General features: G+C 39.8%; 1 protein-coding gene across 1 annotated transcript in view; it reads left to right on the top strand.

The window, feature by feature from the left end:
* Positions 1 to 26,190, top strand: part of brms1la (BRMS1 like transcriptional repressor a) — a 33,547-nt gene extending 7,357 nt beyond the window's left edge. The window contains exons 3-10 of the mRNA XM_060828400.1: positions 5,718 to 5,845; positions 6,118 to 6,197; positions 8,767 to 8,863; positions 10,118 to 10,207; positions 10,584 to 10,648; positions 19,787 to 19,826; positions 19,915 to 20,038; positions 24,505 to 26,190. Coding sequence (XP_060684383.1) covers positions 5,718 to 5,845; positions 6,118 to 6,197; positions 8,767 to 8,863; positions 10,118 to 10,207; positions 10,584 to 10,648; positions 19,787 to 19,826; positions 19,915 to 20,038; positions 24,505 to 24,622 — 742 coding nt within the window. The 3' untranslated portion in view covers positions 24,623 to 26,190. The remainder of the gene's footprint in view (positions 1 to 5,717; positions 5,846 to 6,117; positions 6,198 to 8,766; positions 8,864 to 10,117; positions 10,208 to 10,583; positions 10,649 to 19,786; positions 19,827 to 19,914; positions 20,039 to 24,504) is intronic.
* The last annotated feature ends 211 nt before the right edge of the window (positions 26,191 to 26,401 follow it).

Genomic DNA, 26,401 nt, shown 5'->3' with positions numbered 1-26,401 from the left:
ATGGGCAGTTTGGTCTGTCCAATTCACCTGACCTGCACATCTTTGGACTGTGGGAGGAAACCGGAGTACCTAGAGGAAACCCACGCAGACACGAGGAGAACGTGCAGACTCCACACAAACAATCAGACCCAGGTCCCTGGTGCTGTGAGGCAGAAGTGCTAACCATTGAACCACCATGCCAACCACTGGGCCATCGTGCCTATATTCTTCCTACATTTTCAGATTGTCAAGTAAAGAACTGAGAGTGGTTGCCCCCATTGTGTCCTTTACCCGTCTGGATGATTCCAACTGGCTGTCCTGTCTCGTCATTGGGTTTTACCCACAAGCCATCGAGGTGACTCTGCAGAGGGACAGAGTGTTGATCGATGAGACCTTGTCCACTGGGATCTTACCCAATCACAATGGGACCTACCAGATCCGGAAATGGGTACTGTTTGATCCGAAGAATCAGGCCAAGTATTCCTGTCAGGTGAAGTACAGCGGGCTGGTAGTGATTTATGATAAACTGATTCTCATTGTCAGAGAGAAACCACACTCAGATTAGGATCAGAGGAAGGAGGGCGAGTGCTGCGATTTTTCACCAGAACAGCCAAGGTTAGAAAAAGGAACAATATATAGACAGGGGCTCGCACCATTTATAGGAAACCGTAATCAAGGCAGTTGTTCCTGGGATCTCCAGTATAATATGTATCAGTGTATCCTGGAATATTAGAGTACAGCAGCATTGGATATATGCTGGGATATGACAGAATGACAGCATCTGGTGTTTTGCAGGTAATTGTCACTCACTGTATCCGAGCATACACAGAATTATGGCACCCAATGTAACCTGAAAACACATACCATCCCAGCACCTGGCATATTCCAGGAATATTATAGTATTAAAGTATATGGTACATTGTACGTCTGATATTGACGGTATTAGGCAAGAACTTTCGAAAGCTGATTGGAGGCAGATGTTCGCAGGTAAAGGGATGGCTGGAAAATGGGAAGCCTTCAGAAATGAGGTGACAAGAATCCAGAGAGAGTGTATTTCTGTCAGGGTGAAAGGAAAGGCTATTAGCTATAAGGAATGCTGGGTGACTAAAGAAATTGAGGGTTTGTTTAAGAAAAAGAAGGAAGCATATGTCAGGTATAGACAGAATAGATTGAGTGAATCCTTAGAAGAGTATAAAGGCAATAGGAGTATACTTAAGCGGGAAATCAGGAGGACAAAAAGGGTACATGAGATAGCTTTGGCAAATAGAATTAAGGAGAATCCAAAGGGTTTTTACAAATATATTAAGGTCAAAAGAATAACTAGGGAGAGAATAGGGCCCATCAAAGATCAGCAAGATGGCCTTTGTGTGGAGCACAGAAAATGGGGGAGATACTAAATAAATATTTTGCATCAGTATTTACTGTGGAACAGGATATGGAAGATATAGACTACAGGGAGATAGATGGTGACCTCTTGCAAAATGTCCAGATTACAGAGGAGGAAGTGCTGGATGTCTTGAAACGGTTGAAGGTGGATAAATCCCCAGGACCTGATCAGGTGTACCCGAGAACTCTGTGGGAAGCTAAAGAAGTAATTGCTGGGCCTCTTGCTGAGATATTTGTATCATTGATAGTCACAGGTGAAGTGCCGGAAGACTGGAGGTTGGTAAGTGTGGTGCCACTGTTTAAGAAGGGCGGTAAAGACAAGCCAGGGAACTATAGACTGGTGAGCTTGACCTCAGTGGTGGGCAAGATGTTGGAGGGAATCCTGAGGGACAGGAAGTACATGTATTTGAAAAGGCAAGGAATGATTAGGGATAGTCAACAAGCCTTTGTGTGTGGGAAATCATGTCTCACAAAGTTGATTTAGTTTTTTGAAGAAGTAACAAAGAAGATTGAGGGCAGAGCAGTTGATGTGATCTATATGGACTTCAGTAAGGCGTTTGACAAGGTTCCCCATGGGATTAGCAAGGTTAGATCACAGGGAATACAGGAAGAATTAGCCATTTGGATACAGATCTGGCTCAAAGGTAGAAGACAGAAGGTGGTGGTGCAGTTGTTTTTTAGACTGGAGGCCTGTGGAGTGGAGTGCCACAAGGATCGGTGCTGGGCCTTCTACTTTTTGTCATTTATATAAATGATTTGGATGTGAGCATAAGAGGTACAGATAGTAAGTTTGCAGATGACACCAAAATTGGAGGTGCAGTGGACAGCAAAGAGGGTTACCTTAGATTACAACAGGATCTGGACCAGATGGGCCAATGAGCTGAGAAGTGGCCGATCGAGTTTAATTCAGATAAATGAGAGGTGCTGTATTTTGGGAAAGCAAATCTTAGCAGGACTTATATACTTAATGGTAAGGTCCTAGGGAGTGTTGCTGAACAAAGAGACCTTGGGAGTGCATTTTCATAGCTCCTTGAAATTGGAGTTGCAGGTAGATAGGATAGTGGAGAAGGCGTTTGGTATGCTTTCTTTTATTGGTCAGATTATTGAGTACAGGAGTTGAGAGGTCATGTTGTGGCTGTATGGGATATTGGTTAGACCACTGTTGGAATATCGCGTGCAATTTTGGACTCCTTCCTGTTTGGAAGGATGTTGTGAAACTTGAAAGGGTTCAGAAAAGACTTACAAGGATGTTGCCAGGGTTGGAGGATCTGAGCAACAGGGAGAGACTGAACAGGCTGGGGCTGACTTCCCTGGAGCATCGGAGGTTGAGGGGTGACGTTATAGAGGTTTACAAAATTGAGAGGTGTGGATAGGATAAATAGGCAAAGCCTTTTCCCTGGGGTGGAGGTGTCCAGAACTAGAGGGCAAAGGTTTAGGGTGAGAGGGGAAAGATATAAAAGAGACCTTAGGGGCAACATTTTCACACAGAAGGTGGTATGTGTATGGAATGAGCTACTGGAGAAAGTGGTGGAGGCTGGTACAATTGCAACATTTAAGAGGCATCTGGATGGGTATATGAATAGGAAGGGTTTGGAGGGATATGGACCGGGTGCTGGCAGGTGGGACTAGATTGGGTTGGGAAATCTGGTCGGCATGGACGGGTTGGACCAAAGTGTCTGTTTCCATGCTGTACTTCTCTATGACTCTAACTCTAATTCCATCTTATCCTTAGAAACAGAAACATTTGTTATGAATTGATCTCGCCAAAAGTGCAGAGTTTTCTTTTTCTGGTGTAACTTAGATTTAGTTTTGACTGCATTTTATCGAAACCCACAGCCGTACAATTATTCCTTGATAACTTGCCACTTTTTGTTTTAGATCGGCATCAATCCAAATAAAACAGTAATTTAGAAGATTACTCCAGCCCCTTGAAAAAGTTAAGTTCTTAAAAGTGTAGAATATATCCAATTTCCAGGGAAACACATTAACACTTGACTTCACCAGTCAGTTAGTAAAAATGTGTAGTTTTACCTTATATCAAGTGCAAATTAAACAGTGCAAGTGGCACTTGTTGCAGTACTTGATGAGCACAATAGTAAAGCATGGCTTAAAGCTGTGAAAATCAGATTTTGGAAAGAATTGGAGAATATTTCTTAACATGTAGTCTGGCATTTCCCATCATCCATTATCTCCAGTGATCTTTTCAATGGGTATTTGTCTTTGAGTCAGCTGAAAACAGGGTTACACAGCTTTCTTACACCTGAACAGCTTTCTGGTGCTCACTGCTCAGATTGTAATGCAGAATGTTCAACATTCAAGTGGCAGCATTGGAAGAAATACCATAAAACTATTGCTACTGGTAGAAACATACCCCTGCATGAGAGTGCCTATAGCAGGAGAGTTTTAATAAATTGTGTGGAAGGGCAGGTGAATCCAGGAGATTGGACTAATTTGTGGACTTGCAAAATGCTATATTGGGAGGATAATAGCGATAGTGTAATTGGAGGATAAAGTTTAATGAGTTTTTTTTTAATACATATGAGAAATAGCATTTCATTTTGTTTGACTGAAATATGCACTGTCCTCAGGGACCTATCTCATTTACCACCACCTCATTGAGTTAGATTTAGAAGCCAAATTTTTACTGAGATTCTTCTGAAGTTTGCATGTGTGGAAGTTGTGCAGATTTCTACCAAAGTACTACGTAAAACAAACCGGAAATATGGAGATCTGAAACAAAACAGATTGTTGGAGAAAATCAGTAGATCTGACAGCATTTGTGAAGAGAAAAGCAAAGTTGACCATTGGAATCCCATGATCCTCCATCAGAACCAAAATACTCCAAGTTTATCTCTTGTCTAATTAGGCCATCTAAGCTGTAGGGTTTTACATAATTGTTTAGAACAAGAAGAATATCTGATCTATGTGATAGGTGCTCCAGGCCCTATCAGTGAGTTAGATTGGCAGATCAATTTTTTAAAAAAATGTTATTACTAAAGAAAAGCTCAAAATGCTGGAAAAACTCTTTGGAACAATTCTGAAGAAGAGTCCTTATCAGACTTGAAGCATTAATTCTGCTCCTGTACAGATGCTACCAGACTTGCTGAGTTTTTCCAGTATTTCTGTTTTTATTTCAGGTTTCCAGCATCTGCAGTGTTTTGCTTTTACTTGATTACTGAAGATATGTTTGGATCATGTGTTTTAATTCCTACTTTTTTTTTGTTGATGTGTCTAACTACTTGTGATGTCTTTTTAGCTGCTGCCAACTTAACACCAAGGAGAGTCATCATATGATAATTGACAACTGCATACATTACCATAATTGAAGATTGGGTTTTTCTGGCAAATTGTGTGTTTGGTTAATTTAGAAAAATAGTCAGTAATAATGAAATCATTACGTGTTCTTTATGTTCAATATTCTGTATCTGAAGTGAACTAAAAGACACATCCCACAGAATGGTTGCAATGCAAAGGGAAACCATTTGGTCCATTTTGTCCATGCAAACTCTGTACAAGATCAACTCGGAATATCCTAACCCTCTTCCTTTTATTTTACAAAATGTTTCTCTAATGTAGTAATCCAATATTTTGGTAGCCATTGCTGAATCTGCCATTATCACATTCTCAAGCAGTGCTTCTTTATTCAAAGTACTTGGTACATTTTTCTAAAATGAAAGAACTTTTTTCTAATGTTGCATTTGGGTCTTTTACCATTCACCTTCAGTTTCTCCCTGTCTTCTTTGTCCCACCCACTCATTATTTTTGAATGCATCTATCATACCTCCAGCTAATGCAGTGTTGTGTCCTGCAGATAATTAAACAATGGCTGGGTCTTTAATTTGAGTCTGTTAATGAAATTTCAGATTGTGTGTAAAACATCTAGCTACAAACATAAATCTTATACACTTATAATGTATAATAAAAGGTATAACTACCTTTGACCGTATTTATTTAATTATACTCTGTGTAAATTGTTTATTTATCGGTGGCTCATTGGTTAGCACTACTGCCTCACAACTCCAGGGACCCAGGTTTGATTCCAGCCTCGGGCAACTGTCTGTGTGGAGTTTGCACATTCTCCCCGTATCTGCATGAGTTTTTTGCAGGTGCTCTGATTTCCTCCCACACTCCAAAGATGTGCAGGTTAGGTGAAAAGACCATGCTAAATTGCCCATAGTGTTGAGTGCATTAGACAGAGGAAAATGGGACTTGTTGGGCCGAAGAGCCTGTTCCCACACTGTAGGGAATCTAATCAAAATTGGATGTGAGATATGCCAGTTTTGAATTATATTTGATTTGGCTGAACAAATTTCAAGGTGAATAACTTAACCAAATAGTCTTTATATTTTCAGGTTATATAGGGAAAGGTTAAGTCAAGTGGAAGCAAAACTTGAGGAAGTTATAGCAGGAAAGGCTCCTGAATATTTGGAACCATTAGCAACTCTACAAGAGAATATGCAAATTCGAACAAAAGTTGCAGGTAAAAATTAAATTTTAAAATTTCCTTTTCAAACGCATATTTTCATGTGCAATTTTTACAAGTCTAAAGAGATCTACGCTATTATATTGTTCTCTAAACCCAACTTGATGCAACCTTTAACAGCAGCAACGTAGCTGTCAAGGTAATCATGAAAAGGCAGTTCCACTTGATCCATTAGTGATCTGAATATATGTTAATTTAACAGTCAAAACATATGAATAAAAATCAACCCATTTTATTCTCTATTTAAATGGATGATTTTCTGGTTACAGGTATCTATAGAGAACTCTGTTTGAAGACTGTAAAGAATCAATATGAGTGTGAAGTCCAGGCAGCATTCCAACACTGGGAGGTGAGCAGTGTTAACTCTACAATGGTCACTCCTACTATTGTAACTGCAACTGATAGCTTGGTAAGGATTAGGGTGAAGACAATATTCTGTCACGTTGGTTCTCTCACCATCTGCAAAAATATCTTTCGATTAAGTGGCCTTTTTAAACAAATTGACATTGAAGCTTCCAGGTATATTCTGTGTCCATGCTATCTGCCTCCAAGTGGTGCTTAACCAGGAGAGTACTGTTTCATTTGATGCAGAGTATTGGTGATCAACTGAATTCTTTGAAACCCACATCAGATCTGATTGGATTCAGTCTCCATGCTGAGTTTTTTTCCCTGACTGTGTTAAACTGTTTCCACAGTGTGTGTGAATCTGTCAGTGGAGCAGGAATATGGAACAATAGCTGATGGCTATGATCCTCTAAGTCTGATTGTTAGTTTTTATTAATCTGTGTGATAGCACTTCCCATAGATATTTGTGAGGAGTTTTGTCATTGATTTATGCTGGGAGTGCTTTTTTCATATCCTAATTTGAAGCTTGGGTACACTATCCTCTTATTTTTCACTTTATATAGCTTCACACTAAGAATGCCTCTCATGGTGTTGTGTACCCACCACTGTGCTGAATGGGATAGGTAAAGAAATGTCCAGCAGCTCAAAACTAGGAATCTGTGAGATTCTGTGGTCCAGCAGCGACTGGTGCATTACATACCACTCACAATCTGCAACTTTTGTAACTTGGCATATTCTTCTGTCTTCCTTGGGTTCACTGAATGTAGAGGCACGTGGTGGGATCAGCTCCAGGCATGGAAGGCCGCCCTGGTGAAGCACGCAGTGGATTAAATATATGCTACGTCACGGAAGTGACATGATATGGTTAGACCTTGGCCATCCCATGCAACCAGTCAGATCAAAACTCTGCAGTCCTGCCACATTCAATATCCAATCATAATGGACAGTTCAGTAGCAAACTGGAGGAGATGTCCCTCAATTATGCTGGAGCTCAGTATGAGAGTGCAAAAACCAAGGTTAAAATGTTTGTAACCATCTTAAGTCAGTCGTATTAACTAGGTAATCTTTCAGTCTTCTGATACAGCCACCATCACAGGTGCCAGTCTTCCGCTAATTTCCTTCACCCTATGTGACATCAGGAAATGATTAAATGCAGTGCACACAGTAAAGTCTACAAGCTCTACAGTATCCAAGCTATTATGGCAGACCGTCTCCAGAACTAACTCTGAATCTTTAGACAAACTATTTAAGTAGAACTATTCAAATGGCTTTTTTTCTGAAAAAGGTGGATAATTGTCTATTCCCTGAGCAAAGTGATGGAACAATGCTATCAAGTGGCACTTGCTCACCCATCTTTCTTTTTGCTTTTGGGAAAGAAACCTGGCAGCACATGTCCTATACAGCTTTAGTCCTAACATGAGTTAATAGATTTGGAGAGGTGAGATGAGAGTAACTGCTCTTTACATCAAGGCAACATTTGACTGAATGCGCTCATCTAATAAGAATGAAATAAGTAGAATTCAATGGAAAAACTCTTGAGTTATATCTGAATGGTTATGGTTGTTGAAGAGCAATCATCCTGGCCTAGAATACTGAAATTCTAAGTACTTCAGGGCCCAACTACAAGCCGTTGCTTCATCGATCATCATCCTATGTTTATAACTTCAGAATTGAAGCTTTTCACTAATTGAAGAGTGTTTAGTAAGATAATGAAGCAATCTAAACCTCAGGCAGGAAAACCTAGACAGCCTCCAAGATTGGGATGTAAGTGGCAAGTATCATTCAGGCTACACCAGTATCAGAAAATTATTGCAATTGGAGAGGTTAACCTCCTTCCCTTATAGTCAATGTCATTGCAATCATAGAATACCCTCCCATCTAAAGATGGGCATTTCCCAGAAATTTAAATTGTAGTCCCAAACATGCTGTGGCTATTAAAGCAGACCAGAGGAATAATTATTATGCCATGAGCGAGTGTCTACCATCTAAAATGCACGTTAGGAATATGATGCAATGCTTTTCACTTGCTTGGATGCTTGCAGATCCAAAATTGCTTAAATGACTTCACCCTGTCTTAAAACAAAGTAGTCCATTTGACAGGCAGTTCATCCATTGGCTTAAACCCAACCCCTTCACTGATGTGATACCATGGTTGCATTGTGTACCACCTAAAAGATGCACTGCACCTTTGTGCCAAGACTTTTTTTGAGATTAGATTAGATTATTTACTCTTTGATTGCACCTACAAAGCTTCTTGATTTCCACTGTTTAGAAGGTGAGGGAAGCAAATGCCTGAGAACACCATGACCATCAAGCCATACACCATCTTCGCGTATATTACTCTGTCATTGCAGGATCAAAATCCTGTAACTAGCAACTTTATGAAACGTTGTGAACTATGGCATTGGATGTTATGACAAAGAAGCATTATCACATCTCAATCACAGCTATAGATACCAGTAAATGCCAGCCTTGCCAGCGGTGACAGCATTCCACGAATAATGAAATTTTAAAAAGTGGTTATGTATATAAAATAATTCAGAATAGTTAACCTATATTCTGCTGCTTACTAGAGTGAAAAGCTCCTTCTCTATGATACTGTACAAAGTGAACTGGAGGAGAGAATTCGGCGCCTTGAAGAAGACAGGCACAGCATTGACATCACTTCAGGTATGCAAGCTACTCAGTTCACATGAAGAGTATATAATGTTCTGCAGATGAGCACTTTACAATGCTTAAGGACAATAAAAACTCTAGCATTCTTTAAAATAAACACAAGAAATCTAAGAGTTTTGAGAAGATTTGTAGCTCGGGTTGAGATTCTGGTTGTAGGTTTGCTCGCTGAGTTGGAAGGTTCATGTTCAGACGTTTCATCACCATACTAGTAACATCTTCGGTGAGTCACCAGACGAAGCATTGCTGATGATTCCTGCTTTCTATTTATATGTTTGGGTTTCTTTGAGTCGGTGATGTCATTTCCTGTCCTCTTTCTCAGGGGGTAGTAGATGGTGTCTAACCCCTTGTGTTTGTTAATCGAGTTCCGATTGGAATGCCATGCTTCTAGGAATTCTCGTGCGTGTCTCTGTTTGACTTGTCCTTGGATGGATTTGTTGTCCCAGTCAAAGTGGTGTCCTTCCTCATCTGTATGTAAGGATATGAGTGAAGGAGGGTCATGACGACATGACCAATCGGAACTTTATCAATAAACACGTTGACTTGGACCTGATTTACACCCCCTAAGAAAAAGAACAAGACATGACATCACCAACCCAAAGAAACCCAAACATATAAATAGAAAGCAAGAATCATTAGCAATGCTTCCTCTGGAGACTCACTAACGATGTTCCTAGATTAGATTAGATTAGATTATTTACCAGTGTGGAAACAGGCCCTTCGACCCAACAAGTCCACACCGACCCGCCGAAGCACACCCACCCAGACCCATTCCCCTACATTTACCCCTGCACCTAACACTATAGGCAATTTAGTGTGGCCAATTCACCTAACCTGCACATTTTTGGATTGTGGGAGGAAACCGGAGTACCTGGAGGGAACCCACGCAGACGCGAGGCGAATGTGCAAAGTCCACATAGTCAATCGCCTGAGGCGGGAATTGAACCCGGGTCTCTGGCATTGTGAGGCAGCAGTGCTAACCACTGTGCCACCGTGCCGCCCGCAGTCCTAGTGTGGTGACAAAACATCTGGACGTGAACCTTCCAGCTCAGCGAGCAAACCTACATCCAGAACAAGAAATCAAATTGTTGCATCAGTTATAGAACTATGTTTTTGCTTCATTGTCAACCAACAAATGTGTATAAAGTTATTATGAAACTACTCATGGTTGATACAAAAGGGACTGAATATTTTCATGTTTAAAAACACTGCTTAAATATCTAGATTAATAACTTATAATCTATCTTATAGAACTTTGGAATGATGAACTACAATCCAGAAAAAATAAGAGGAAAGATCCATTTAGTCCAGACAAAAAGAAAAAACCAGTGGTTGTCTCTGATATCCTTTTTTTAAAACTACATCTTTAGAACAAAGCAAATGCTTCAACAAAGTCCACTAGTAACCAGGCACAAACATCTCCCATTGGCTGTTATCCCTATTGGAAATCTAATAATCTTGCAGAGCTTTTATTGAAATTAATACCTAAAATATTTAATATTTTAATGTATAATTTAAGACTAATTTCTGGTATAGAAATAGTTTTTGTTAATGTTTTTAAAATATGATCTTTCTCTATGATAATTTAAAAATGAAAAGATAAAACATGTCATATTTTAAGCATTCTATTACTGTTTTAAGTATGTATATCATATTTCTAAATTGTAGAGAAACGGAATTAATTTTCAGTTTCTGGGAATTTCCTTAACCAGCAAACGTCCTTATGTAGTTTACATGTTACAAGATCTTGATATACTTGAAGACTGGACAACCATTAGAAAAGTATGTTTCTTCATACACTATGCCCCTCATTTGTAGTAATTTTTTGTAAATTGAAATTGTAATTTGTAAGTGACGTTGGAGGAACCAGTGTAGGTGAGCTCACAGTACAGGAACAGATAAGTGCATAGTTTTTAATGTGTAACCTAGCTTTAAGTCTACAGTTGTGAGTGAAGTGGGATTTTTTTCTTGATTATGTTTTATTGAGATCTGACTGTCTGCTGAAATTTTAAAAGTATAAAACCATAAGTACTAAGTTAGCGTAGAGCACTTTCTTTTTAGAGCAAAAAGGTGGTGCTATTTTCTGGGTCTGTAGATTGTAAAGGAGCAAAGCTTGCCTTTAGTAGAGTGATATTCTCTTCCTGTTAGACGTGGGAGTTTAGGGAGAGTTTCCATGTTACTGATGATTATGTCTGTAGGAAGTGTCTTTGGTTGCAAATCCTATCAGTTTGCATGGATTCATTGGAGTGGTAGTTAGAAGCAGTCAGGAATTTACAGGAGCTGTGGGGTAGGATGAATGGCAGGGAGAAAAGCTGCAGATACAGTCAGGAAAATGGGTTAACTTCAGGAAAGGTAGGAGGGGTGGACAGATAGTGCAGGAGTCTTCTGTGGCTATCTCCACTTCAAACAAGTATGCCGTTTTGGAAAAGGTAGGGGATAATGGACTCTCAGGGGAACATAGCACAAGCAGCCAAGTTTCTGGTATCGAGACTGTCTCTAATGTAATGAGGGGTACGTCAGGTTCCAAGCAGTCAATTGTGATAGGTGATTCTCCAGTCAGAGGCACAGACATACATTTCCACAGCAAGCAGTGAAAATCAGCATTTTGTTTTGCCTCCCTGGTGCCAGGATCGAGGATATCTTAGGGTGCAAAATGTTGTCAAAGGGGAAAGGAACTAGCAGGAGGTCATTGTACACATTGGAACTAATGTCATAGGAAGGGAAAAGGATGAGATTCTGAAGGGAGAATATAGAAAGTTAGATAGGAATTTAAAAAGGAGACTCTCAAGGGTAATATCTGGATTACTCCCGGTGCTACGTGCTAGTGAGGGTAGGAATAGGAGGATTAGAGCAGATGAATGTTTGGCTGAAGAGCTGGTACAGGGGAGAAGGGTTCACATTTTTGGATCATTGGAATCTGTTCTGAGGTACAAGTGACTTGTACAAGAAGGAGGCATTGCATCTGAATTGGAAAGGGACTAATATTCTGGCAGGGAGATTTGCTGGAGCTGCTCAGGAGGATTTATTGAGCCATAGTGTCATAGAGATGTACAGCATGGAAACAGACCCATCCATGCCGACCAGATATCCCAACCCAATCTAGTCCCACCTGCCAGCACCCGACTCATATCCCTCCAAACCCTTAGTAAGGTGAGGGGGTGGGACCCAGGGAGAAAGTGAGGAAAGAGAGCAATCTGAGTTGGGAAAAGGAGCATGTCAAACAGTCAGGGCAGGCAGGAACAAAGCAGAGAACAAGGTAGGACTGATAAACTTATTTATTTCAATGCAAGAGACCTAACAGGGAAGGCAGATGAACTCAGGGCATGGTTAGGAACATGGGACTGGGATATCATAACAAGTATGGGGATGGGCTCAGGGATGCACAGGACTGTGGGGAGGGTGTCGGTGGCAGCAATGGTGGCAAAAGATAGGAGAGGGAGTGTTGTTTTTGAAAACTGATAGCGTGACTGCTGTGCTTGTGAGGGTATTCCTGGGAATACATCCAGGGAAGTAATTTGGGTGGAACTGAGAAACAAGAAAAAGGTAATCATGTCAGTGGGATTGTATTATAGACCCCCCCCCCCCCGCCCGCCAGTAGTCAGCAGGAAATTGAGAAACAAACATGTAAGGAGATTTCCGTTATCTGTAAGAATCAGAGGGTGGTTATGGTAGTGGATTTTAATTTTCCATCCACAGATTGGGACTGCCGTAGTGTTAAGGGTTTAGATGGACAGGCATTTGTTAAGTGTGTACAAGAAAATTTTCTGATTCAGTATGTGGATGTACCTATTAGAGAAGGTGCAAAACGACCTACTCTTGGGAAATAATGCAAGGCACGTGACTGAGGTGTCAGTGGGGGAGCACTTTGGGGACAGTGACCATAATTCTATTAGTTTTAAAATAGTGATTGAAAAGGATAGAACAGATTTAAAAAGTTGAAGTTCTAAATTGGAGGAAGGCTAATTTTGACAGTATTAGGCAAGACCTTTCAAAAGCTGATTGGGGGCAGATGTTCACAGGTAAAGGGACGGCTGGAAAATGGGAAGCCTTCAGAAATGAGGTAACAAGAGTCCAGAGACAGTATATTCCTGTTCAGGTGAAAGGAAAGGCTGGTAGGTGTAGGAAATAGAGCCATACGGATGTACAGCTTTTCGGTCTGGAGGCCTATGACCAGCGGTTTTCCATAGGGATTGCTTCTAGGTCCTTTTTTCTGTCATTGTGTAAATGTAGATGACAATATAGAAGGCATGGTTAGTAAGTTTGCAGAGGACCCCAAAATTGGTGGCATAGACAGTGGAAAAATGTTTTCTAAGATTACAAAAGGATCTTGATCAAATGGTTCAATGGGCTGAAAAATGGCAGATGGAGTTTAATCTGGATAAATCTGAGGAATTGCATTTTGATACAACAAACAGGGGCAAGATTTATACAAGAAATTGAAAGGCCTTGGGTAGTGTTGTCGAACAGAGGGACCGAGGGGTTCAGGTACGTAATTCTTTGAAGTTTGTCTCACGTATAGATAGGGTGGTTTAAAGCACGCTTACCTTCATGGCTCATTCCTTTGAGTATAGGAGTTAGGAAATCATGTTGAGATTGTATAAGACATTTGTGAGGTCTCTTCTGAAATATTGTGTTCTGTTATGGGAAGGATAATTTTAAGCTAGAGGGGGTTCCGAAGAGGTATACCCCTGACCAGAATGTTGTCAGGGATCAGGGTTTGAGTTATAAAGAAAGGCTAAGATTTTTTCACTGGAACATAGGAGGTTGAGAGGTGACCTTAGAGGTCATGAGGGGTATAGATAGGGTTAATAATAGGTGCCTTTTCCCTAGGATGGGTTATTTCAAGACTAAGGGGCATATTTTAAAAGTGAGAGGAGAGAGATTTTAAAAAGATATGAGGATGGTTTGCATATAGAATGAAGTTCCTCAGGAAGTAGTGGATGCGGGCGCAGTTATAACATTTTAAAGACACTTAAGTAAGTACATGAATGAGAAAGGTTGGAGGGATATGGGCCAGGAGCAGGCAGGTGGCACCAGTTTAGTGTGGAATTTTGTTCGGCATGGACCAAAGGGTCTGTTTATGTGCTGTACTACTGAGATTTTCTTCCTTCAACTTGCTTTGCGCTCCACTGAAGCACTGCAGCAGACCTGAGACAAAATGTTGTCATTGAAACATGATGGTGTGCTGAAAAGACAAGCAACTGGAAGCTCAGGGCCATCTTTTACAGGTAGAGCAGAGATGTTCAGCAAAGCAGTCACCATATCTGTTTTGTCTCCACAATGTAAGGGAGACCATATTGTGAACAGTGAATTCAGTAGACAAGATAAAATGAAAGGCAGGTAAACTACTGCTTCAACTTTAAGGTGTCTGTTTTTCTCACCACAGAAACTGCCAGATCTGCTGAGTTTTTGCAGCTCTTTCTCTTCATGTTAGTTTTACAGTATACGCAGTGCTGTTTTATGTTGTTGTTAGTCAGATACCCAAATACCCATGAGAGGCTCATCATCTCTCAAGGGAACTTCGGAATGAGCGATAAACTCTAAGCTTGCCAGTGACATGTAGATCCAAAGAAGAAAAACAAATTAAAAACTGATCCATTAATTTAAATAAAAACATCTGTATAAGCTGTTCAAGCATGTTTTGATTGATAGCAGTTTTTGAATTTACAAGTTGCTTAAGCTCAACGTTTTACTCAGGGTATCTGTGCAAGTCTGAGTTTTTAAAAAATCCTGCCTCCTCAGAATTGATCATACCATACACTTTACAGAAAAGAAAAGAAACTCTTATTTTTTCTTTTTTAAAAAAAAGTGTTTTAATTAAATTTGCTGCAAGCTGTTTATTTTCTACTATTTGAGCTAGAGAATTTTAGCACATATTAGAAATGTAAACAAAATAGTGGGACACTCAGCTCGGGTAAGGTGTGAGGGAAAAGTATTGAGAGTTGGCTGACCAGTGATCATCGACTCAAAGATATTCAGATTGACAACTTTTAACCACCTAGAGAGATAAAAAGTTTGACATGCTGATCATTTCCATCATTCCCTGTATTTCAGATTTCCAGCATTTACACTGTTTTGCTTCATTGTGTGTATTATGTCACTGCTATGTTTCACATGTTCTTGTTTTAACACATTTGTTTGGCAGTTGAATAATGCTATGCTATTCAAGGGCAAGGAAGGTTAAATAAAATTTGAATTATATTATCTGGAAATAAGATGATTTTGCTATGAGGTTTGATATCTGAGTAACACTCTGAAATATCAGGAACTAGGGGTAGAATTTTCTCCTCCCTGGTTTGGTGTGGGAGACGGTGCAACAGGTCGGAGAATAAAGAGACAAAGAAAAAAATCAGAAATTCAATGTGAAGAAAACATTATCTTTCCTCTTAGGTTTTAAATAGCGACATCAGAATTCTGCCAATTAGTGACAATGACTTTATTTCTGTGCACTTCCACTATTAAAGCCTCAACTTGCCCGATATAAACAGTACTTCCAATTGTCCCTTCCTTCCCTAAGAAAATGGATGGCACAAATTCCTGTAATCAGAGCAGGTACCTGCCTGACTGTCAAATGTTTATCTTGCCTATCATTCAAACATGTCCCTGTGTGTTTGGTGGCCATCATCCTGTTCAGCCCATGTAAGTTTGCAGAGGCAAATCACCAGCCTCACCATATCAACATGCTTGTTCTCTGGTCAACCTGGGCACCACTTCAGCCCTTCAACATTTTGCTTTCGAATTTAGGGACACCGTGAAGCGCGCACGCACACAATAGCATGCTTCTACATATGATACTTTGTATGGCTACTAGCACTCATTCATGCTGCCATTGTGGCTGCCAGCCTCTGTCTACTTCACATTGCTTTCCTAGTGCATTGTAGACTTCACCACTGACTTAAACACTGTGAGCCTCTGTGTGGCACATGTTCTTCTTTGGTAGCCTGCAGTTGAGCATTGGTCTCTGGCTTGCATCCCTTTTTAACACTGAGGGAAAGGCAGGTAATTTATTGTGGTGGGGAGCGCTGAACACTCAGGACGAACATGTCACTGTACCAAGCCAACATCTCCCCTGCAGCATGTGGCAGCAGTTTATATGCAAACCCAAGGTATATGATTCGCACAAGTCAGTATGTGAAAGTCAGAAGTGCAGCAGTTCTTCGGGTGAAGGGGATACCACCACAGTCAGTCAAGGGGTACATTCTATTTCAGACCAGGCAGTGCGTAATGATCAATCAGGGTCTTGGTTTTACAAGAATCCAGGGACTTCTGTCTTTGCAATTCAACAAATAGGCCATAGTCAGTCCTGCAGGTGAAGTGCAAATAATCCGGACATTACAGATAGGTCAATCTTGGTGCTATAGAAACATCAGTCGGGAGTTGGTTGGGCCAACCTTTCCTACAGTAAGACAGTGTGGGATTGAGAGGGGTGGATGTGAATGAAAGAACAGCTAATGTGATGCATGAGCAGGATAGGTGATGGGTGTTGTCTGGGAGTAGGAGCCACAGACTGCAGAAAGGGTTGGTGTTTTGGGAAAACGAGGTGAGAGAGAGCCATAAGTGGACATGATGCATGTAACCCTCAGAGTTGTAGTCTTTGAGTGGTGAGAGGCATTTGAGTCTAAAGTAACCAAGCAAAGGTAATGGTGTTTACCCATGCAGAGCACAAAAGATCATTTACCATCTCTCTTTTTAATTATCCTTTTTTTTATCAACCTATTGGAGATATGATTACATGCCCCTAAAGCAGGTGGGACTTGAACCCAGCTCCTTCAGTTCATGAATGGGAACGTGACTGCTGAGCCACAAGAGGGATTGAAGCCTCAACTTTCAGAGTTGTAGACAAGCAGGCAATAGCACTGATCTACGCCTCTGACTTAATTGACCATCTTACAGTACCTAGGAAATAGCACTGAACTGGCTGCAACTTAGGTCCAGGCTGGCTTCGTTGTGTATTGTGGCCTCCTGCTGTGGATCACAAGAAAAAGGACTGTCCTCCTTTTCACCATCCCGTCCTCCTTTTCACCATCCCATCCACCAAGACCCCCAGGTTCACGTTCACAAAGCAGGGAGAGTGAACTTTCCTTCAAACCATATCTTTTATGTAATAATTAAACACCACAGAGTGAGGAGTCATTCTTGGCTTGTGGAATCTGAAGTGCAGCTGGGCATTGTGAGATGCCAGCAACCTGAATGTTAGATGATCCTAGCAATGGTGAGTATTTCCACCTATCTTACTGTGTAATTTTCCACAAGAGGCCTATCAAAAGTCTGTTTGTAAAATTAGTGAGTGGAAAAGTGGAAGATTGAGAAAAGTCACCTTGACATTCATTAATATAAGTAAAGATATAATTAAATGAAATAACTAGGTAACTAAGGGTTTCAGGACAGGTAATGTATCACAACTGCAGTAAGTTCAACTTCCTGGATGTCACTTTGTTCCATAGCAGACATGACTGCAGCAAGTGTTTCAAGATAGGAGTTCTGACTCCGTTTGAACTAGAGGCTAAACTGCACGACGTCAGGGAGTGGAGGATTTATCTGAATCATTGTACCTGGAAGCAGACATACCTCCTTAGGATTGAGTTAGATCATAGAATCCCTACAGAGTAGAAACAGGCCATGTGGCCCAACAAGACCACACCAACCCTCCACAAAGTATCTTAGACACGTTCCCTTACCCTATTAGTCTACATTTCCCATGATTTAATGGACCTAACCTACACATCCCTGAACGCTGTGGGCAATATAGCATGCCCAATTCACCTAATTTGTACATCTTTGGATTGTGGGAGGAAACCGCAGACACAGAATAAATGTGCCAACTCCAAACAGACAGTCGCCCGAGGCTTGGATCAAACCTGGGTTCCTGGCACTGTGAGGCAGCAGTGCCAACCAAAGCATCACCATGTCACCCTTGTTTGATTTGGTCAGTATTCAGGGGCAAGATGGTATGATTTAGAGTGAGGCGGGTAAGGACAGACCTAAAGGACAGGAGTGAGGAAGCCTCATTCTTTGCAACTGTCTAGCATGTTTGAGAATAAGGTGAATATGCTAATTGATCATGGCATTATGATAAAGGAAGCCATTCGAGTGATGTTGGAGAGTAAGAAGGAATGTTGTGTAGTAGGGACAGGATAGTGAGGGGGGATTGACATCATTCTCTGCAGCAAAATGTGAGAGATGAGTGTTGTCTTCCCAATGCCAGAATTCAGGACATTACCTAGGGCTGGTGAGGAACTTGCATGGTGAGAATTCAGTCGTTGTGGTCCATGTGGGTTTAGTGACATTGGTAGAACAACAAAAGGAGATGTTGCAAAGTCTGTATGAGGAGCTGGGTGCCAAATTAAGAAGGTGAACCTTAAAGGTCAGAATCTCTGCATTATTACCTGAGCCAGTAAAAATTGGCATAGAGTTAATCAGATTAGAAATGAATACATACCTCACGCACCCCAGTGTGAGAGAAATGGTTTTTGGTTCATGGAGTACTGGCACAGATTTTGCAGAAAGTGGAATTTGTACCAAACAAACAGGCTCCATCTGAACATTGCTGGCATCAGGGTTTGTTGTCAATTGCATCACCAGGAAATTGAGAGGAATTTAAACTAAGTAATGACACATTGGTATATAATTTGGAAAATGTAGCAAATCAGTCGAGTTGAGGCCAAAGACAAAGTTATTATAATGGGAAATGATACACTATAATAAGAAGACTTTCAGAATTGGCTGCAATCATTAGCCAAGCTGTCCCAGTACAACTACAATACTAGCATCTACTAGGCAGTATGGAAGATTGCACAGTTTTATTTTACTCACGAAAAACATGGCTAATGCGATCTGACCAATTGTTGCCCTGTCAATCTACTCCATCAGTGAAGTGGTGGAAGGCGTTGTTAACAGTGATACTTGCTCTGTATTGATCTGCTCGTTGATGCTCAACTGGGTGCTGCCAGGGCCAATCAGCTTCTGACCTCAAAACTTTAGTTGAAACATGGACCAAAGAATTGAATTCCAGAGATAGGATTTGAATGATGCCCTTATCATCAAGGACACATTTGATTTGAGTGTGGCATCAAGTAATCCTAGCAGAATGGAAATCAGTGAGAATCAGGAAGAAACTCTACTGGTTGGAGTCATACCTAGCATAAAGAGAATGGTTGTGGTTGTTGGAAGTAAATCACTTCAGTTCTAGACATCTCAGTATGGGTTCCTCAGGTTGGTATCATAGGACCAACCATCTTCAGCTGTTTAATTAGTGATCTTTCCTTCATCATGACCAAAGTGCAGATGGTCCCTGTGTAACGTTTAGTATCATTTGTTTTGCTGCGACCAGTTCTTAACAACTAAATCCAAGTTGATTGAAGGCAGATCTGGTCATTTCTCACAAGTCTACTGCAGTCAGCAATCTAACTTAATCGACAGGAAATTTGGTGGACCTGAGGGGTCATCATATTTTAACGTATTGTTTCTGGACCTCGGTCCAGATGGGTTGTGTTGATTAATTTTTTTACTAAGAGGCATAAGGGTTTTCAGGGCTTTATTGAAATTCTGTCATGATGATCAGTTTAGACTTGAAGCTATTTGATTTGGCCCACCATGTATAGTGTACCTTAAACAGGTTACGTTTAAAGGTTTTTTTTGCGGTCTTGGAATGATTTTGAAATAGTACTTGTATCATTGTTTCTCATGATGCATGTCACCATTTAAGTTATTAATTTAACTACTCTTTCATTCCAGTCAAATGCTCCAATTAGTTTTTTTAAAATTTTCTATACCTTAATTGTTTTCACAACACCATTCCAAATTATGGAATAAAATAGACAAACTAATGGGTTTTTGTCTGTGTGTGTGAGTGAATGAGAGAGAGAACTCCTAAAATCTTTCAGCAAGTTAAATTTAATACACTGAATTTTGTTTCATCAGGCAATGGCTACGCTCGGACCACATAGAGTTAAAGCAGATGGTGAGTTGAAGTATAACATTTTAATAATACTCCCTCATTTTATTATTGCCATTGAACTGTATTTACATTTTTTTCATTTAACCTTTAGCATCCAAAACAGAAAAACAACTTCACAGCGCCAGATCAGAAGATGGCAGGTTATTTTACGATGGGGAGTGGTACAGCCGTGGGCAGACTATATGTATTGACAAGAAAGATGACTTTCCTATAAGGCAATTATGTTTTTTTTCCTTAAATTATTGAACTATTTGCAATTGCAGCAAACTTTGTTTTAACCGGCACATTATGAACTTGCACTCTTGATAAACTAGCAAAATGTATATACTTCGAACCGGATGTTTAGTGTATTATCGCTATCTCCGCGATGTCCAAGTAGTCAGTTGAAAGTGCGACTATGAAGGCTCTCTGCCATTAAATTTTATTTAAGGCAAAGTTGCTTTGTTATTGAAGGATTTAAGTTTTAAATGAAGTGAAACAGCAAAGTGCAAACCCACTGCATTACTTTTCTTTTACTTAGTGTGTATTTTGACATTGATTATGTGGACTACTTGATCAACCAGAATATTTTATCAACTGGCACACTCCTGGTTCCATAGGTGCTGGTTAAGAAAACGTTTCCTGTACTCAATTTGTTGACTAACTGTAATTTGGAGATATTGACTTAATCCATACATGAAAATAAAAATCACACAACACCAGGTTATAGTCCAACAGGTTTAATTGGAGGCACACTAGCTTTCGGAGCGACGCTCCTTCATCAGGTGATTATGGAGGGCTCGATCGTAACACAGAATTTATAGCAAATATTTGAAGTGTGATGTAACTGAAAATATACATTGCAAAATTGATTGTCTGTTAAACCTTTCATCTGTTAGAATACAGTGATAGTTTCACTTCTTTCATGTGTAAATCACAAAACCCTTTTTTTAAAAGTTGCATTCTCTGGTTAGCTGTTAACAATGGTGATAGCTAGACAATATGTTGAAGGTGTTGGCCCCCTGTGTTCTCTGTTGGTGACCTGATGTTTAGATTGATTCTAATCTAAAAAGTGAGATAACAGAGTTTTACATAAATTCATGCAGTTTTTGAGCTCAGAGTTCTACATGAATGTATGCAGTTTTTGAGCAAAGTGCAATGTAACTCTGCAAGTACAAATTCACCCCACAAAATATATGTGTGCATGTAGGTCTTTGTCTGTCTGTGTGCGTGTCTGTCTGTCTGTTTGTCTGGGGTGGGGGTTGTGAGTGTGAGAAAGTGTGTGTCGTGAGTGCAGAGTGTCTTAAGTCTGTGAGGAAGTGCATGTGAGTGTGTGGGAGTGTATGTATCTATAAGGGTGTGTGTGTGTGTGTGTGTGTGTGTGTAGTACAATGGTGATCACCTGTAATGTGACATGGACCCAAGGTCCCGGTTGAGGCCCTCCCTATGGGTACCGAACTTAGCTATCAGCCTCTGCTCGGCCACTTTCCTCTGCTGCCTGTCCCAAGGTCCGAGGCTGAATGTCCTGGACCACTGAAGTGTTCCCCAACTGGGAGGGAACCCTCCTGTCTGTTGATTGTTGTGTGGTATCCATTCATCCGTTGCCGTAGCCTTTGCTCGGTTTCCCCAACGTACCATGCCTCCGGGCATCTTTGCCTGCAACATATAAGATAGACAATGTTGGCTGAGTCACATGAGTACCTGCCATGTACAAGGTGGGAGGTGGGGCCTTGGGTCCATGTCACATTACAGGTGATCACCATTGCACTACACACACACACACTCACATACACACGGACACAGGTACATAGACACCCACACACACACACTCCCACACACTCACATGCACCCCCTCACAGACTTAAGACACTCTGCACGCACTATATACACACACACACACACACACACACACACACGCACGCATATATTTTGTGGGGTGAATTTGTACTTGCAGAGTTACATTGCACTTTGCTCAAAAACTGCAAACATTCATGTAGAACTCTGAGCTCAAAAACTGCATGAATTTATGTAAAACTCTGTTATCTTACTTTTTAGATTAGAATCAATCTAAACATCAGGTCACAGACAGAGAACACAGGGGGCCAACACCTTCACCATATTGTCTAGCTATCACCATTGTTAACAGTTAACCAGAGAATGCAACACATGTGATTTACACATGAAAGAAGTGAAACTATCACTGTATTCTAACAGATGAAAGGCTTAACAGACAATCAATTTTTCAATGTATAATTTCAGTTACATCACACTGCAAATTTTTGCTATAAATTCTGTGGTACGATCGAGCCCTCCACTATCACCTGATGAAGAAGCGTCGCTCCAAAAGCTAGTGTGCTTCCAATTAAACCTGTTGGACTATAACCTGGTGTTGTGTGATTTTTAACTTTGTACACCCCAGTCCAACACCGGCATCTCCAAATCATACATGAAGAAGTTGTTCCCTTGAAAATATGTTCAGCCTCATTGCTTATTTTCACCTAACAAAGGTGAAATGTTACAAGTTTGGCCGAGTTAGTTTCTTCTAATATAATAATAAAAATACCAAGGATTGATTTGTGCTGCGGAGTAATAGTTTATTTTCCACTATTAAGTTCCCAATCTTAGATGTAGTTTTATGGAGGAGGGCCCACAATCTTCACAATTGGCAATCTGAAATAAAAACAGAAAATATCAGGATTGCACAGCAGGTCAATGAAAAGAAAATTAACATGCCCAATTCTGATGGAAAGCCATCAACCTGAAAAGGTAGAGATGTAATCGTGTTTTAAACTGGCGAGGGGAGTGGTAGGGGGGCGTAGATGTTGAGAGTGAGACAAACAACAAAAAATCTGTTATGCACAGAGCAGGAGAAATTAAATTAGAGAAGTGTTCAAGGGACACAGGAAAAAGGATGGGGCCAGTAAGGAAACAAAAACATTGTTTGGAGGAGGTGTGAAAAGTCAGTCATGAACTTTCCAGAAGTCATTGGCATTTGAACATAGCAACATAAGGGCAGGAATATGCAATAGATATGCCTGTAGGCACATTTGGCTGACATTATACTAATAGCACTATAGTTATCCCACATTTAAGACTTCTATTAGGTTTCTTTAAAAAAAAACTCTAAGAAACAGTTGAACTGAGATCACTTTCCCATTACAAGGGTGAGTTAAACTCCTGACCTATATCTTGTACAATTAAAAACATATTGGCTGCTTTGAACCTAGTTACTCTTTGGAGGGTCTCTGTCGACTTGTTGGGCCAAATGGCCCGTTTTCTCACTGTGTAGGGATTCTATGATTCTTTAAAATGTTAAAAATGGACTAAGCATCCTTAGTAACCATGTGCTATAGTTCTTGGCACATGTGTGTTAAACTGAGGACAATCTGCCTATTTGGTTCCTAATTTACAAGCTACATTAAAATGAAGTGCACTGTTGGAATGCCCTTTAAACTAAGATGTGGAGGTGCTGGTGTTGCACAGAGTTGGACAAAGTTAAAAATCTCACAATATGAGGTTACAGTTCAACAACTTTACTTGAAAGTACAAGCTTATACCCTATACCCGAAACGTTGACTTCTCCACCTGTTGCTGCCTGGTTTGCTGTGCTCTTCCAGCCTCCTGCATGTCTACATTCCATGATAGGACAACACTTACTTAACAATTGAGTGTGCTAAAGCCAATCTGAAAATTATTATTAAGTGTATCAATCAGTCTTGCAATGTTGGTTTTCATTTGCTAAAAGCTATGTGTATTCATATGCAAGGCCATGTCCTTTGCAAACAGAAAGAACATGCCCCATGTTTCCCTTTTTCAATTAAACAAAGGCTTGGTGAATATCTGTTCCTTGGTGCATGAATGATTTGACCAATCAATTCAGGACCCTTTTTTTTCATATAAATTGTTGTTCCTTTTGAAATTGTGTTTTTGTTTGCCTTGATGAGTGCAAGACTCCAAGCTTGAACAACTGTTTTTCAGCTGTATTCTAGTGTAAGTAATGTCCTTTGTAGTACAGCTATATGTATATGTAACTTGGAAGACATGCATGCTGCTTCTTATTCCTCGCAATCATCCCACTTCATACACTATTCCTCACCATTCGAAAGGAGAGTCCAAAATCAGTTACTCATTTTAATGCAGTGCTGCTTGGCATCTGACCCCTGGGCTAGGCATGCTGTAGGTGACTGTTACCCCCACACCTTTCAGTTCAGAACAATTGGTAACTTTTCTTTGTCAATGATTATGTCTGGTATATGAGGACAACACGCTTGTAACAGACAAATTTGGAAAACAAAATTGGTTAAGTGCGGGTCTATTCAACCAAGAACAATAAGTTTAGCTTGTTACAAACTATTATTGACATTATTTTCTCCCTACGTCCATTTCTGCCTTTCTCACACACTGTATGCAGGTGATTTACAAAATATCTTCCTTTAATTTTTTTTTCTGTTTAACGTTTTTCAGGTTTTGTTGCAATTTGCATCAGATACCAATGACTCATTGGATTACCTATACTTTAAGATGAAAGATTGCAGCTAAGGCTGCAAAATTATGGTGTGAAATTAAATAGTTTGAAACTGCTCCTTCTTTATATTTGTGCGCTCTGGTATTATCACTTAACAGAACATTAGAATGTTCTGAAAGTGTCCTAAGAAAATATTCTCAATCAAAGGAATAATTTAACTTTTTGGATTTATTTTAGTGCCACAATAACAACCATCAACAACGATGAAGTATGGTTTAAGAGGACAGACAACAGCAAATCAAAACTTTACATTTCTCAACTGCAGAAAGGAAAATATACCATCAAGCATATGTAGCTTCATAGTGCTAATGTGAAGTGTCTTTTTGTATGAATTTTTTGTATTGTCTACAATAATGAAGGTGCTGTGACATCTCGATTAAAATGAATGAAAAACAGTTAATTCCATTTGCAAAAATATCTAGTTTATCTGGTGAGGAAGAGTTACTTGAGAATGAAATACTTTATATATGTCACCACCTTTTTTTTCCATTAAGTAAACCAAAATTTGTATTTGTTTATTATCATTGTGTACACTTCAACTACTCCCCCTCTTGTTTGTACAAATGAAAGGTTTTATTTTGTCAGATCTGTGACCTCTGCTTCAAGCAACTTGCTTCAAGCTATACCAGAGGCAAATAAGGTACCTATTCAGTGTATACTTGCATTGCTTCTGAATTTGAGACCCCCAATAGTGCCAAACTCTACCTTGTCCCACCTGTTACAGTTGAACCACTGAACATTAGACACCATCATATTCATACGAATGTAGTACCCAGTTGTACCTGATGAAAAAATCTGATGGTACCTAAAAGTTTTCAATCAATAAATTAGCCCTTTACACTGGTGTCCAACACATGGTTGTTGTGTTGGAATGAACCAAACAGAGGATGGAATAAATGTGAAAATGCTACAGTGTTAACAGTTGGCCTAATGTGTAGAATGTTACATTATAGAGCCATATTTGTTTTCATTTTCTGAATTTCAAGTTTAGCAAACAAAGTCACAAATAGATCATGATGCTTTCATCCAATTGTATTGTCTTTACCAATTACTGTCTTTTAAGAACATTATAAGAAAATAAGACCTTTGAAAGTGTGCAGTTTGTTGGTAAATACATTTGTCAGTTGTTTATGTTCTTGAATAGTTTTTGAGATTTTTTTGTGGAAATAATTTGAACAAATTGGATGACATTTGCTGAGCATGACCAGTCTCTTTTATATAAAGGCAGTGAAATTGAATTAAGTACTTATTTCCGCTTGTGGTTTTGTGTAAACTGCAACTTTCTTTTGTTGACTCAATATGCAGTATATTCTTGATTAAACATAAGCAAAAAAAGTTACATAATTCTACTAATCGGTTGGATGGTAAAATCTTCCTACAACACCTGATGAATTTAGAGAATTTCCTGACATTTGTATTGGCTACTGCGTGTAAATGAAATAAGACAATTAAAGTGAGGTCCAATTAAAGTTTTTCACCCTTCGCCATGTGCTATCATTTGTGCTAGAATAATCTCTTGGTTACAAAGCCCTGCTCTTATACACACACCTTGTTTATTGAAGGATTTTTACATTTTGTTGAGTGTGCCTACGTGTAAAATAAGTGTATAATTGTCAGCACAATATTGTAATGCTTCAATTGTCACCTCTATTTCTCTCCGTATGGTGTGGTCTCGCTGGTTTGAGAAGCACCTAGATATGAATTGTCTGGGAAGTTAATTGCTGTGTGTAGACCTATCATGAATTTACAATTTGTATGCATTTCCTCAGTCTGTGTGCAATGTGAACAAAAGTGATGGACGTTGGTTACTTTTGCATGAAAATGGAATTTTAAAACTGCAAATGGGTCATGAACAAACTTTATTATGCAAGTTGTGTTTATTACCATGTTAATAAAAACCGTTTTTAGCATTTTCTGGCTTTCAATCATTCCATGCATTGAAAAATTTCAGCTTTTGACAAGGTTACATTGATAAAATAATTTTACAAGACTTATTATCTGTAGAACTAGAAAGTTCCAATTTGTCTTCAATTCTTGTAACAATAGATAAGTGTCCCAATTTGCTTATGTACAT

The sequence above is a fragment of the Hemiscyllium ocellatum genome, chromosome 8 (genome assembly GCF_020745735.1).
Source record: "Hemiscyllium ocellatum isolate sHemOce1 chromosome 8, sHemOce1.pat.X.cur, whole genome shotgun sequence".
Lineage (NCBI taxonomy): Eukaryota > Metazoa > Chordata > Chondrichthyes > Orectolobiformes > Hemiscylliidae > Hemiscyllium > Hemiscyllium ocellatum.
This window is presented reverse-complemented; position numbering and strand designations above follow the sequence as displayed.